Source organism: Anarrhichthys ocellatus, unplaced genomic scaffold (assembly GCF_004355925.1).
Source record: "Anarrhichthys ocellatus isolate YVR2014 unplaced genomic scaffold, GSC_Weel_1.0 scaffold192, whole genome shotgun sequence".
In the NCBI taxonomy this organism is placed as follows: domain Eukaryota; kingdom Metazoa; phylum Chordata; class Actinopteri; order Perciformes; family Anarhichadidae; genus Anarrhichthys; species Anarrhichthys ocellatus.
In genome coordinates, this window is record NW_022280222.1 from 238,598 (window position 1) to 252,438 (window position 13,841).

At 41.2% G+C, this 13,841-nt stretch overlaps 1 protein-coding gene across 1 annotated transcript in view; it reads left to right on the forward strand.

The window, feature by feature from the left end:
- Positions 1 to 2,894: 2,894 nt before the first annotated feature.
- Positions 2,895 to 13,841, forward strand: part of LOC116400706 (contactin-associated protein-like 2) — a 31,063-nt gene continuing 20,116 nt past the window's right edge. The window contains exons 1-3 of the mRNA XM_031878669.1: positions 2,895 to 3,291; positions 10,983 to 11,093; positions 13,416 to 13,609. Coding sequence (XP_031734529.1) covers positions 3,210 to 3,291; positions 10,983 to 11,093; positions 13,416 to 13,609 — 387 coding nt within the window. The 5' untranslated portion in view covers positions 2,895 to 3,209. The remainder of the gene's footprint in view (positions 3,292 to 10,982; positions 11,094 to 13,415; positions 13,610 to 13,841) is intronic.

A 13,841-nucleotide genomic window follows, 5' to 3' on the forward strand; every position in this document is an offset into this window, starting at 1 on the left:
ATGACAGATGGTGCAACCCTGGGCAAATCAGTGTTAAGGACTAACACTGCACTAGGGACGTTGAACTGCCGGCGAACCAGCATTTCTTGACTGGTCCTAGAACATTGGCCCTTGTAGCACCTCATGGCAGGGAGTAGGGAAAACAGTCTGTAGTTGGGGTGGATACCCGAGTGGATAACTCGGGTGGATATTTGTCATTTGACACTGGTGCTTGTCAGAAGTATGAAGACAAAAATAAGAAAGAAGTAATTAAAGGTTTGAAAATATATTTTTTTCGAATATTTTTATTTTATTTTGGTAGTTTATAAAAGAAAGTAACCCCTGCTTCCACTCAGTGAATGGACTGACCAACCTGTTCTCACTCCAGAGCGTCATATACCGCAGCTTGGTCAGGGCTCCTCAGCGCCTGACACCAACATACGGAGGCACTGTTTAGCATCTGTATGCGATGCATCGGGCTTGGAACTCACTCCAATGTAGAAGCTCAAAGCAAGTGACATAGTATAATGCAGGGGTCGGCAACCTTTACTATCCAAAGAGCCATTTTGCCCTATTTTCCACCAAATAAAATTCGTCTGGAGCCGCAAAATTATTTATTTGATATCACAGCTTAATAAGTTGTATATATAGTTATATTATATATACAAAAACTATAGTTTGTTGTATTTATGAAAATATAGAACAAGAATAAAGACAATTCTTGACATTTTATTGCAATTTTACCTGATATAACAATATCAAACTCTTATGAAGAGGAGAGTTTGCTGCAGCAGCTGAGAATTCGCTCTTTTTCGCTCATCTCCAGCGTGACACTTTTCAGCACATGCTGTGTGCTTGTTCTGGAAGCATACAGGTAAGCCAGCATCGTTGGCAGTGAAAGCAAATGAAGACGTCCACGCAGAGTTAAACTCTCTATTTTCCTCCGTGACTTTTCTTTTGTTGGATTTATCAATTGATGGTTTACAGAGGGTGGGGGTCTGAAAATCATGATTAGCCGCCTGCAGGGAAAAGCGCTTGACAGGGGTAGAGGATTTAACTGCCTGTGGGAATAATTAACATATAAGATTCTGTTCATTCTTGCTTATAAATTATATTCTCTCTGAACACGTTTCTCTTTTTGGAGAACGTCATGTGAGATAACTTCTCAGATCAGCGCAATTTCCCTGCTCTTCTTTCTATTTCCTCGTCTCAGCCCCGTGTGTCACGTGTGTGTAAACCTCGCTCCAGTCAGGCAACTTGTCAGAATACCCATATTTGATTGGCTGAGCTGCATCACCTGATGTGATTTGCAATGCATTGGTCGGTGTGTTTCCTGCACCGCTGAACAAGTGCCGTAACGGCTGAATAAGAGGCGCTGGTTAGAGTTTAAATTCGGTGCCAAATATGTATAATTCCGAATTATCTATTGGATTTAGGTCCTGGGTCCAGATCCGGTACGCCAGTTAGGGACCCCTGATGTAGACTCAGGGAGCCGCAACAGAGAGGCTTAAGAGCCGCAGGTTGCCGACCCCTGGTATAGTGCAAGATAGCGGATAGGTCGAACAAACACAGGATCTTTGTCCAGGAGGCCGCTGTTTGTGCCCCGTGCAAATCTAAGTCAACTTTGACTTTCGCACTAGTCGTTAGTCACATGAGTTGTTAGTGTCAGTAGGCATGTGACTCTCGTGAGTCACTTGTGATGTGAGTCGTCGTTAGTCACTCAGTAGTCAAGTGAGATATTAGTCAGTCAATTTACCGTCAACCATGCTCTTTTCCTAAACCTAACTGGTTTTGTTGCCTAAACCTAGCCTAACTTCCTGTGAAGAAGGAAGTTGATTTCGAAAAGACGTTATGCATGTTTGAGTGTATATGGACAATCCTTGCCGATGTTACGCATTGGGGTGAGAATGTGTTGGAACTGACGCAACAAGAATTGTGTGAAGAGAACCACAAACCATTACAGATACTCTAAGGCATTCTGTGGACAGCTCCTGGTGCTGAAACGAGGTCTAATAAACCTACTGGATGAATAAATGCAGAACATCTGGATCTGGAGTGTAAGAGATGCGTGCATGTAACTGTTCATCAACAAACATACCCTGTTCAGTTGCAAATTGGACATTTGTAAAAAGTTATCTGGAGTGGGTACAAACAAAAGAAAGTGAAATTGCAGAAAAAGTTGTAGAAAAATATGACAGTGGGTGGTATAGTTGTTTAAATGATCGATCCTCAGCGTATTTTTAAAAAATATATATGAACCAAAAAGAAAAGTTCTGAACACGTTTCTGTTTGTTGGCAGTCTCAAGTCTATCATAGTTCTATGACAACTAAATTGACGTTGAATAAGCTGATAGGGAAAACACTAGAGTACTATACTTTAAACCTAGAACTTGTTCTGGGGTCACCTGAAGTCTGCTGATGATACTCATTCAAATAGGAAGAAAGTAAAAGTAAGTATGCTCTCAGGTAATGTGTTCAACTTCATATTCAAATTCATAGTTTTTTCAACTTTTGAGTTTGTCCACAACATCTGTTTTCCCAGGTAAGTACCCTGCTATCAGACATCTTCGACCTGACCTGACACATCTGTTCAGCTCAAACAATGAACGTGCTCTTTGTTTTTTATGATTCATCTCAAAAAGGGATTCTTAGCATTTAACCTTATACACACAAATGTATAAGGTGAAATGACTACAGTTAACCGCAATAGAGGTGCTTTAGAAAACTCCAAAATCCTGTACTGTCTTTACTTTCTTGTTTTTGTTAGCGTACTGCAGGTAGCATTGTCAATGTTAGCCAACATGCTCTGGCACCTATGGCTCACTGTCATTTCGGGGAGCCCCGTGTTGTTTTCCCTATCGGACCGTACCAAGTGTGGGAGAGAGTGGGGGTGTATTGATTGGTTCGGCGGCTCGGCGGTTGGATAGCCCCCGTCTGTCTGACCACGCACCTGGAGCGCGAGGCACGGACCGCAGCACAATCGCGTTCGGTTCACAGGCTGGTTCCGGAGGTTGTTGGTCAAACCCCGCCGCAGTGCCTCTGGGCAGGTTGGTAAGAGAGGATAAATAAGACGAAACGCGCAGAACGCAGCGGGCGAAAGGGCTATTTGCTTGTTTCCTTCGCTGCTAAGAAAGAAAGCAGCGGTCGGAACAACAGACAGCCGAGAACGCCGCACCGAGACCCGCCTGGACCCGCTTCATTGTCTCTGACCGTGTGGATTATCTGTGAGGATGTCTTGTATGACCGTGCTGTTGTTGCTGCCAGTCCTGTGTAGCATCACAAGCACCTCCAGCGCTGCATCCTCAGCATCCCGTAAGTAGCTAATACACCCACACACCCACACACACACACCCACATCGTGGCTAATTTGGTAGCTAGCTCTTGTTGGGGCCACTGCAGGTCTCAGTGCAGTCAGTGATGTGGACTACAGCCAGGACTCGGCATGAGACCAAACCGCCAGTATATAAAGAGCCAGGCTGGGGATCATACCGTATTGTATAATGATGATGATGATGATGATTATTATTATCTCTCTCATTAAAGGAAGTCATCATCACGAATTCTGAAAGACAACAACATGTTTTTAAAGCAGGACAGGAGTTAATGATGAAGCCTATGTGTATTTATGAGCCTTCAGTATAAATAGCACAACATAACATATAATCTAAATGCTGAACTAGAGAGCAAATGTGTGTTGGAAGCATATCAATAACATATCAATATCAGTTGCACAGAATAAAAAGTAACATATCAGTACTCTCCATACTCAGCATTTTATTCATATATGAATAAAATGCTAATCCCGAGGCTAATCCAGTAATCCTCATTAAACAATGTACACAGTTCCATAATAAACTGTATATATTGTCATACTGTTCAACTGGTGGGCTCAGTGCTGTCATTTCCTCTACCCGGTGCTGGCTGGCCCTCACTGGGGGCATTTCCTCCATGTGCGTCGCGACCTACTTAAGTAGATTGGCTTTGAAAGGCCAGGGGTGAAGGCGGCTCACAGCTCTGACGGTGACCTTTAAAGCACCCCTCGTCCAGACATCGCTGCGTCCATGGCCGTGGACAGGTTACCTCTCTCCCCGCTGGTATACACGGGCCCCCCTCATAGTGAGGGGCTTGCAGCTATGTCGGAAACCCACCTGACCCATCTTGAAACCATGCTTTGTGGGTGTGACTTTTTTCACATGTCATTATCCCCATTCATATCTATGCAACCAATGTGATTGGGATTCAATTCTTTTTTAGAGCACAAAAGTGTTCTCAAACTGCACCAGATTGATGCATTTAGTTCTGAAATGTTGCATACAGAAGTTAGGGTGAATATTCATGTATTTTTTTCATGTTGCAGTATGTACTAGGGGTGGGGGAAAAATCTATACAGCATAGTATCGCGATATTTTGCGTGGCGATATTGTATCGATACACGGACGCTAAGAATCGATCTTTTATTATATAAACTATTAAAAAAAATGTACTAGAAAAATCAAATCAATTGCTTTTTCAGTCCACTAGATGGTGCTGAGCTGTTTTCTGGTGAGGTCAGCAGAGGTGCCGGGTCAGCGTGATTGGTAGGAAGTTGATCAAAACAAAGATGGCGACATCGGAGAAAGAAATCAGAAATGCACCATCCACGTTTAAATCAGACGTCTGGACTTATTTTGGATTTTTTAACAAGGAAGGGAAGGACATGAACATGACGCATGGTTATGACGCATGGATATGGAGCATGGATATGACGCATGGATATGACGCATGGATATGACGCATGGTTATGACGCATGGTTATGACGCATGGTTATGACGCATGGATATGACGCATGGTTATGACGCATGGATATGGAGCATGGATATGACGCATGGATATGACGCATGGTTATGACGCATGGATATGACGCATGGTTATGACGCATGGATATGACGCATGGATATGACGCATGGTTATGACGCATGGATATGACGCATGGATATGACACTGTCGCGGCGTTTTTTCACCGACACAGTCGTGCCCAAGCTCTACAGAAGTTAAGCTTAAAGTTGAGGAGTCTTCAAGTACAGCAGAAAGAGTTGCATTAACTTGCGATGCGTGGAAGTCAAGCGCAGTGGATTCCTATGTGACTATAACAACACAATATCTCGGGACTGGTGACTGCTGTCTCACGTTCTCCAAACTAGAGCAGTACACATAAGTCACACCGGGGCAAACATTACAGACCTCCTGCAGCACAAGATGGGGGATTGCCGACAAAAACCTGGTGGTTGTAACAACGCTTCTAACGTGGGCGTTGCCGTTCAGTTAGCGGGATTCCTGCATGTGAAGTGTTTCGCTCACACGCTCAATCTGGCCTCACAACGGGGTTAAATCTGCCAACAATAGCCAGGCTCATGGGGAGAGTGCAGCGCATAACTGTCTCTCTGCCCTCGACGTCCACGCATCGCAAGTTATACTGAGTTATATAAGTCTTATATCCTACTTATATAAGTTATAGACACGTTTGCATTCAGTTAACTTGGACTATGTAGTAATACAAACAGTTCAGTTTGTCAGGTTTATGCAACATTTATGACATTGTTGGTCAGCCTGTCTGCTTGACAATCCTATTTTGCTGCAATAAAAATGATTGAAGTGAGATGAACAGACTGAAAACTTTATCTTATTAGATAAAACATGTTGACACAGTTTTCCTTTGGGGACATCATTTGAAGTTGAAAAAAGTAATAAATCTCAATATATGTTATCGCAATACTCAGAATATCGCAGTATCGTGAAAATATCGCAGTATCGTGAAAATATCGCAGTGTCGTGATAATATCGCAGTATCGTGATAATATCGTATCGTGACCTAAGTATCGTGATAATATCGTATCGTGACCTAAGTATCGTGATAATATCGTATCGCGGGACCTCTGGTGATTCCCACCCCTAGTATGTACCAATTTTTTTTTTTGCAATGTCAGTTTTTTACAATATGGTGCAGCCCTAGCCTACAGGATGGTGTGTGCCGCTCAGTGGAAAGAGAGATATATCCTACATAACCTCACATGACACATCTGCCAAGCTGAGTGGTGCAACTGTGGTTTCTAGCTTCCACTACAGACAGCTGTACCATTACACCGTTTGGCAGGTACTGTTTCAAATGCCTACCTTTTAGGATTTCCAGCATGCCTGAGATCTTCCAGAGAAAGATGATGGATGACTCTGCAATGCATTGAGGCAGCTGGCTTAAGGCTCAATGAGCAGAAATTCTCCCTCAGGCAGAGCCCGCTGTGCTTCCTGGGTTGTCTCATCAACCAGCCAGGGACCAGGCCTGACCCCGACATGGTAGAGGCCATTCAGAACTGAAGAGAGTCCTGGGCGTGGTGTGGGAGGCACATCCACAGCCTCTCAACAATAGGTCAACTGCTTTATGAGCTTCTGAACAGAACGCTGGTGTGAAATGCCCTGCACAATGGATCTTGACCCGGTGGAGCCTCGAGATGCACTGATCGATCAGTTGTTGACATGAGCCACACAGTTACCAAGATCTTTGCATGTACACCTTACAAACACGTGTGGTCCATTTTTCAACTTTTTACATATTTTTTATGTCATAGTCTCAATGTAGAACAGATGCAATGTATTAATGTTGCAATCCCATTGTCCCCGGTTGGAGGGTTTGCCTGCAACCATTTTTGTGTGATGGTTTTCTTGTTTATTTGTTTGTCAGCAGTAGCTTTGTCCCTATGAACCTTGCTGCTTACATTTCAATTGAAGAGTCACAGATAGAGCTCTTCCAACAGAACGATACCCATATTCTATTCCTGCCTTCCAATCTTTCTTAATTAGATGTTTGAGTTTGAGAGATTCTTTCACTTGTTATGTCCCAACCTGTCTTCATTAACGTAGTCTGACCTGGATATCAGAAGAGATGAAGGCTATGCGTGTTTGAGAATCAGTTTTCATAATAGTAGACTGAGCTCTCTAGTGAATCTATAAAAATGACTGCTAACAACATCAAACTGCTTTTATACAGTTCAGCATTCTAGAATGTGATTAGGTGGTATTTATCAATTTAATGTCATTTTATTAGCATGATGGGAAACTCATCTAAGAGCTATTTGATATCTTGCCGGATGACACCATGACATTTTATACTCTCAGCTTTTTGTTTAATTGGAAAAGGCCAGCTGGTGGAAAAAGGCCAATGAGCACCACAGCAGACCTCTTGAATCGTTGAACAAATCTGAACCTAATGATTATTCACAATAATGATTCCAACAAATGGTTAAAAACTCACATCATGTCTGATTTGTGAACAGGAAGCCCCAGCAATGGAAAAAAGTGATACTTCGCCCCAAATCCCACCCTGTAGACCTGAAAGGTGGCTGTACAAGTTCTGTAGTTCGCTCCATCATGGAGCACAGAGGGCTGTGGTCAGCTTAAATTGAAGTCAGATAAAATGGATTTAATAGTGACAAGTTTTCGTAGTGGAAAAGAAGTACCGAACAGCCACTGAAACTTCTTCTACCATCTCAGCAGAATCCCCTCACACACATGCCAGCACACGGACGGCTTCAGTCACAGTCCTTATGCCCTGTAAAGCTTTTGAACTGCTGCCTCAGCACGTTCTTAATTATATTTTTGAATTTAATGACGGAGAAAGTAAAAGTTAAAAAAAGACCTCACTTACAAATATCATAAAATTCATATTTATTTTAAACAAATATAGAAAGTCCCCTCTCGATATGATTTGGATATAATAGGAATAAATGATCATCACTAAATGTACTATGGCGTTTTGCAGAATTGTCCGATAGTAGCAGCAGGAGGCACAAAAGGGACAATATTGTTCAAATCACCAAATAAGAGCATGTATTTCCTCAGAGAGATGCCATGTTGGTGGAGTGTTGAGCAGATGATCTCCTTCTTCTTTCTTTTAAAGTGCTTGAGACGTGCTTGGCTTGTTGTTTTGTAATGCATATTAGGAAGCTCATTACCATACCCTGCACCTGTCCACACACACAGAGCTGGGACCCCTCCCCCACCCAAAACTCCCTTCTCATATCCAGTCTGGTGAACGTGTTGAGAACAAAGACAGACACACACACACACACACACACACCCTTATGCTAAGAATATGTCCAATTTCTTGGTAAAAAAAAGCAATTTGTGTCAGAAATATGTCGGAGAAGTGACAACCTACTATATAGTCACTATAGGGAAAATAAACCTTTACAAATGAAGTGAACATTTACAGCACACATGAATTGGATATACAGTATTTGTATTCTGTTACGTTACTATTGTATTTTTTGGGAACTTGGGACTTTGATATTAGATGATTTACACACACGAGACTCATGACAACTCCTCTCAGATATATAGAAATGTATTCACAACATGTACACATACAGTGTAATGAGCACAGAGAGAAGATACAATGTAATGTATGTTACTGACAAAGAACCATGTTTAATAAAATAAAGAGGTTTATGTAAATTGTCATATGTTGGCTTGATCAGTCAAGATACTCTGAGACCAATTATTAATAATGAAAGGTGGGAGAACCAGAAAGTGATCAATGAGTGATCCACTTAGACAAAATATACAGGCTATAGACGAAGAAAATACATGATTAAGTTACATCTAATGACACATACGATATGTGTAATGGTTCAAGGACGCTGGGATGGAAAGCATGTCCAACTATAACTGTTATAGTTTTGGGTTGATGGCATCACAAACAACCAGGGGGTCTTGGTGCAAGTTCATTTTATTATCAAATGTTTCTATCCTCAGATTTAAACATATCATGCTTATCATATCAAATCTAAATTTGAGGGTAGTTTCCCTATAACCCTCCTTACTGTGCTATTAAATGCCATCAAACATGTCATGTCAGTGGAAGTAGAAGTTACACTAAAGAGGTATAAATACTAAACTCTACGCAATTACAAATGCAATTCCATTAAAATGCTCAAAACATTCAATCCACTCATCTATGCTATTAATATCAGTGTTGGCAACGGGTATGAGCAGGTCTGGTTATTATCAAATCACAGATGATTTTAATATCAATCAATTATTAATATTAGTTAAACTATCAATAGCTATTGATTAATAAAGGAACACTAAACGGATGTAGTTGCAGTAGCTCAAAGGGCATTAAAATGGCTATCAGGAGTAATTACTAATTATTAGAAATATTTTTCTTATCATTAATATATAATAATAATTATTACATTATATTTATATGATTCAAGACTAAACAGACCATGTATAGCAATATGGCTTACAATGTAAAACTACAGAGATATCCGAATCAAAGATGGCCGACGGGAAATCAGCCACATGGTGGGTGTCAGAACAAAGTGTGTAATGTGGGAACCTCCGAATGTGTCCATGTTTAAAAGCCAATTCACCGCTTATGTGTGTGATCTGAGTAGTGGGTTAGCAAAGAGGATTAGATTGGTTAGATTGCATGCAAGACCCCGTGTCTATGTGAAGCATCACCTATAAACAGACATTACAACAATGAAACTGTGAATAACATTAAATCAAGTACATGTACATTTGGCTCTTCTTTAGCCATGTACCGTTAGATGGGAAGGTAGCCCCCTGCAATCAGTGTATAAAGGATGGAGTGGAAAAGCACCCTGAGTGGTCGAGGGACTAGAAAAGCGCTGTACAAGTCCAGTTAGCATGAAAAAGACATTTCTTTGTTTATTTCTTCAGGGCAGGACAATCGGTCGCCTCTTTGCTCTCCTTGAGTCAGCGGCTCAGCGCTAACTTGCTTGTTGCTCCTTGATGCTTGAAAGGTCATCTTGCAGGATTTGTTGTAGCTGTTGGCGGTAAAACTGTTTACTCTGAGTTCGCAGTGCGTACTGAGATAACCAGGAGAATACTTCAGGCTCTTGGGTCCTCTGCCATGGAAAAAGTAATTTAATGTAGACTATGGCTGCTTTGTCAGCGCGCTATACCTGAGAGCTGAGCTGAGCAGTTGGGATGAGAAGAGAGCTTCAAAAGTAGTTTTAGTTGCCTAATGAAACTAAACCTTAACCCTTGAAGGGGCATTTTTTGTAACAGTCATTCAGGCCACATTGGACATCACTGACAATGACACAATGGGCTCAACCTGACAGAGGAGTTACAATGAGTTTGATACAACAAAACAAAGAGTAAACAGCTACGCAAGCAGCTCTCTGAGGCTGTACCTGCTCTGAGCTAAAGGCTAACAGCACCATGCTATAGTGGTGTAACAGACCACTGTTGATCGGTAACAATTGATTACACAGTTTAACACTAACCATCACAGTGTGAAATAAAGTTTTACTGGCGATCGTTCAGTAAAACATGCGAGCAGGACATCATTTATACTTTCTGTTGGCTGATCTCTGATAATGTTACATTGTAAACAACCAATCCATGTGGAATTGAGGAGAGCTAGTAACGTTAGCAGCACCGCTAATGAACAATGTTGCACATTATGATAGGTTCAGGCTCTGTTTAGTGAAAATGGGTATTGGGCGAAGGTAAATCATAACGTTATCATGATGTGTTCACATCTCGTAGAATGTGGTGTTAGTGAGAACCAGCTGTATAGTCAAACAATAAAGGGATCTGTATCTGACAACATGGATCATCAATGATCGGCAATCAGTATCAGCGGCAACAAAATGTGATCAGGGATCTCTAAAAGTTATATTTGCTCCTTTTTTTTCTTTTGTGCTGATCCGTGATAGTAACACTACGGTTTAATGTCGGTAATGTTTATCATGTTCACCATTTTACATAAGAGTGACATAATGCTAACATTTGCTGATTAGCACTTAACAAAAAGTAAATTTGAGGAATTTCATTCATCTTTGCTGTTATTTGTTGATTTATTAAACCAAAGTATTGGACTATTAAAAACTGACCTGCTGGTGGTGCTAGAGGAAAGGTCAGTGGACATATGCAGATTGACTTCTTTGCTGATGATTGGCTGAACTCTGTATGCTTTGTCCCTCTGGTTCAGGAAAGTGCGAGGACAGCTTGGCCACTCCTCTCCCCTACAGCTCCTTCACCAGCTCATCAGTGTATGCCCGAGGATATGGAGCTGGTTATGCCAAACTCAACAGGAAACAAGGTATGCCTTTGTAAATAATTTAGTCCACTTTCACATTTAAATACAGAACACTGCTTCACTTCCATGTTGTGCTACGTTGCTGCAAATGGACATGTCTTTGCATCAAGATAACAGAGAACAGACGGGCAAAACGAGTATAGACTGTATATTACTCTTCTAATCTTCGAATCACAGGCCGCCGCTGTAGGGTTCACATGCAGCAGCATGACAGCTCGTCAAAAGTGAAGCCCAAACATCTCAATTGCCCTCTGGTGGCTGACTGTTTATGAAGCACTTGATTTGATAAGCTGTGGTGTTTTCTATGAGCGCAGCATGCTAGCTGGATTGTCTATTGGAGACAATATGCCGATCCGGTATCGGATACCATTATTTTAATAATAAACAATTCAGTACATTTATATCTTTGTGTTTATTTGTTATATTTAGTTTTACAAATTTGGGAAAGCAGTGTTTAAGTCCAGCCTGGTGTGGCCTTCCACCTAAAGCCTGATCCAGTCTCTTCCACACACGACTTGCTAAATGAACGGAGCCGTTTATACTGAAGAATCAAAAAGACGAGTGTAACTCATCGATTTTCCCTTCGACTGAAGGTGTAACTGGCAAAAAGCCATAAACTAACCTCCACAATGCTGAGGAGGTATTGTAATTACCTGTAATCTCATATCTCATAATCACGGACTACTTTATTGCCTTTATACAAGAACTGCTGTTTCTAAAGCATTTACAAGCCAATTGTCCTTCTTTAGATTCCCTAGACATGTCAATAGTGTGATCCCACGTTATCACGTGCGCCAAGTGGCAAAAATTCAAAGGTGCGCGACCACTTGCCCCACGCGCTGGCTGTGATTTCATCATGTTCTGGTGTGCGCCTTTCAGCGTGGGCTTCACCACGGCGAGCATAAACTAAAATGCTTCTTCATTTTGCAACCTTAGCTGTCTGAGTTCCGCTGTGAACCAGGGTTTGTCGTTGTTATAACTCACCCTGGTGCTTGATGGAACACAGCTGTCCTCACAGAAGCTGATATATGACGTCATATCCTCTGTGTACTCATCCAGACTGTTGGTAGCAGTCCTGAAAACATCCCAGTCTGTACAGTCTAAACACGCCCGACGATCCTCCAGAGCTTTACTGGTCCACTGCTTTGATTTCCTGACAACAGGTTTACAGAGCTTTAGTTTCTGCCTGTATGCAGGAATCAGATGGACCATGACGTGGTCAGAGAGACCCAGTGCAGCATGAGGGACGGCGTGATAGGTGTAACAGTGATCTAAAGTATTTAATGAACTGTCTGTATTTGGGGAGTTCATGGCTGAGGATTCTTTTGTTAAAGGCACCAGGACAATAACTAAAGAGTCCAGGTTGGTCCGCTCCACACACAGCGTACGCTCCTGTGGTGGAACGTAAACACCGACCAGTATGAATGAAGTGAACTCCCGGGGGAGTAGAAGGGTTTACAGTTCATGATGAAAGAGTCCAGGTCGTTACACCAGCCATTGTTGGTACAAAAACAGATTCCTCCACCTTATGATTTGCCGGAGAGCTCTGTATCACGATCCACTGTGAGCAGCTGGAAGCCTGCCAGCTGGAGCGCAGAGTCCGCTATCAGATCTCTGTAAAGCATGAAACAGAGGATGAATAAAAGTCTCTTAGTAACTAAAACATGTAAAAATATATAGGGAAAACTCACATGAATTTCTTAATTATTTAAAAATAACAATTTAAAAAAAAAAAACTGAAGAGAAAAACATTGTAGTTTATAAGTGAAACAATATATATATATAGAATATACAGAAATAACTGAACATATAAATATGAAAAAAACAATAGCTGCTATAACCTCATAAAGACAAAATCTGTATAGAATAACAGAATAAGTATTTCTATTACTGCTACCTTTTCTTCTTTTCATTAATAAAAACTGTATTTTAACAGTTTACCAATGCTGAAAGATAGTATACACTGATTATTCAATGTTCTTGTTCTATAATTATACAAAATATCCATCAATTATTAACAAAGAAATCTATGTCAAATTACAGAAACGGTACTTCTTTTACTGTTCATTTTCACTAATTTGATCTTATTTTAAAAATGTATTTACAGTATTGAACTTGAATTTAACAGTTAATATTTGTGAAATTATGATTAATTTGCAAACATTTTTACACAACAGGAAAAGTCTGTAAAATGACAGATTTCTTCTCAGTGAACCTCGAGCTGAAGACAGAAGAAAATGTTTGTTTTTTTCCAGATGTTTAGATCAACTTTTCTGCTCTTCTTCCTCCAATCTGTCATCCACCCAACAACACCCATACAACTAGGTGCTGGAGGCTGGTCCCCCTCGGATGCAGACCGTTACCAGTGGTTACAGGTGGATCTGGGTTCTAGGAAGCAGGTGGTTGCCATAGCGACACAGGGTCGCTATGGTAGCTCTGATTGGACTAGCAAGTATCGGCTGCTTTACAGTGACACACAGAAGAACTGGAGGCCTTATCTACAGGATGGAAACATCTGGGTAAGGAAGAATCGTAGTCATATATCGTTAGGCCATCTCATCTAAACCTTTTAACCCTTTGAAACCATTTGACAATTTGCATAAAAGATAGCACAAAGATACTGCTGGAGTCAGTGCAGCTTAGTCTTTTCAACTTTAAAATACTTAGATAGAAAGATCTTGCCCACAATAAAGGTTACAATGCAAACAGAAACTGAGAAATGTTGCACATCAAAATGTACAAACTGACCGT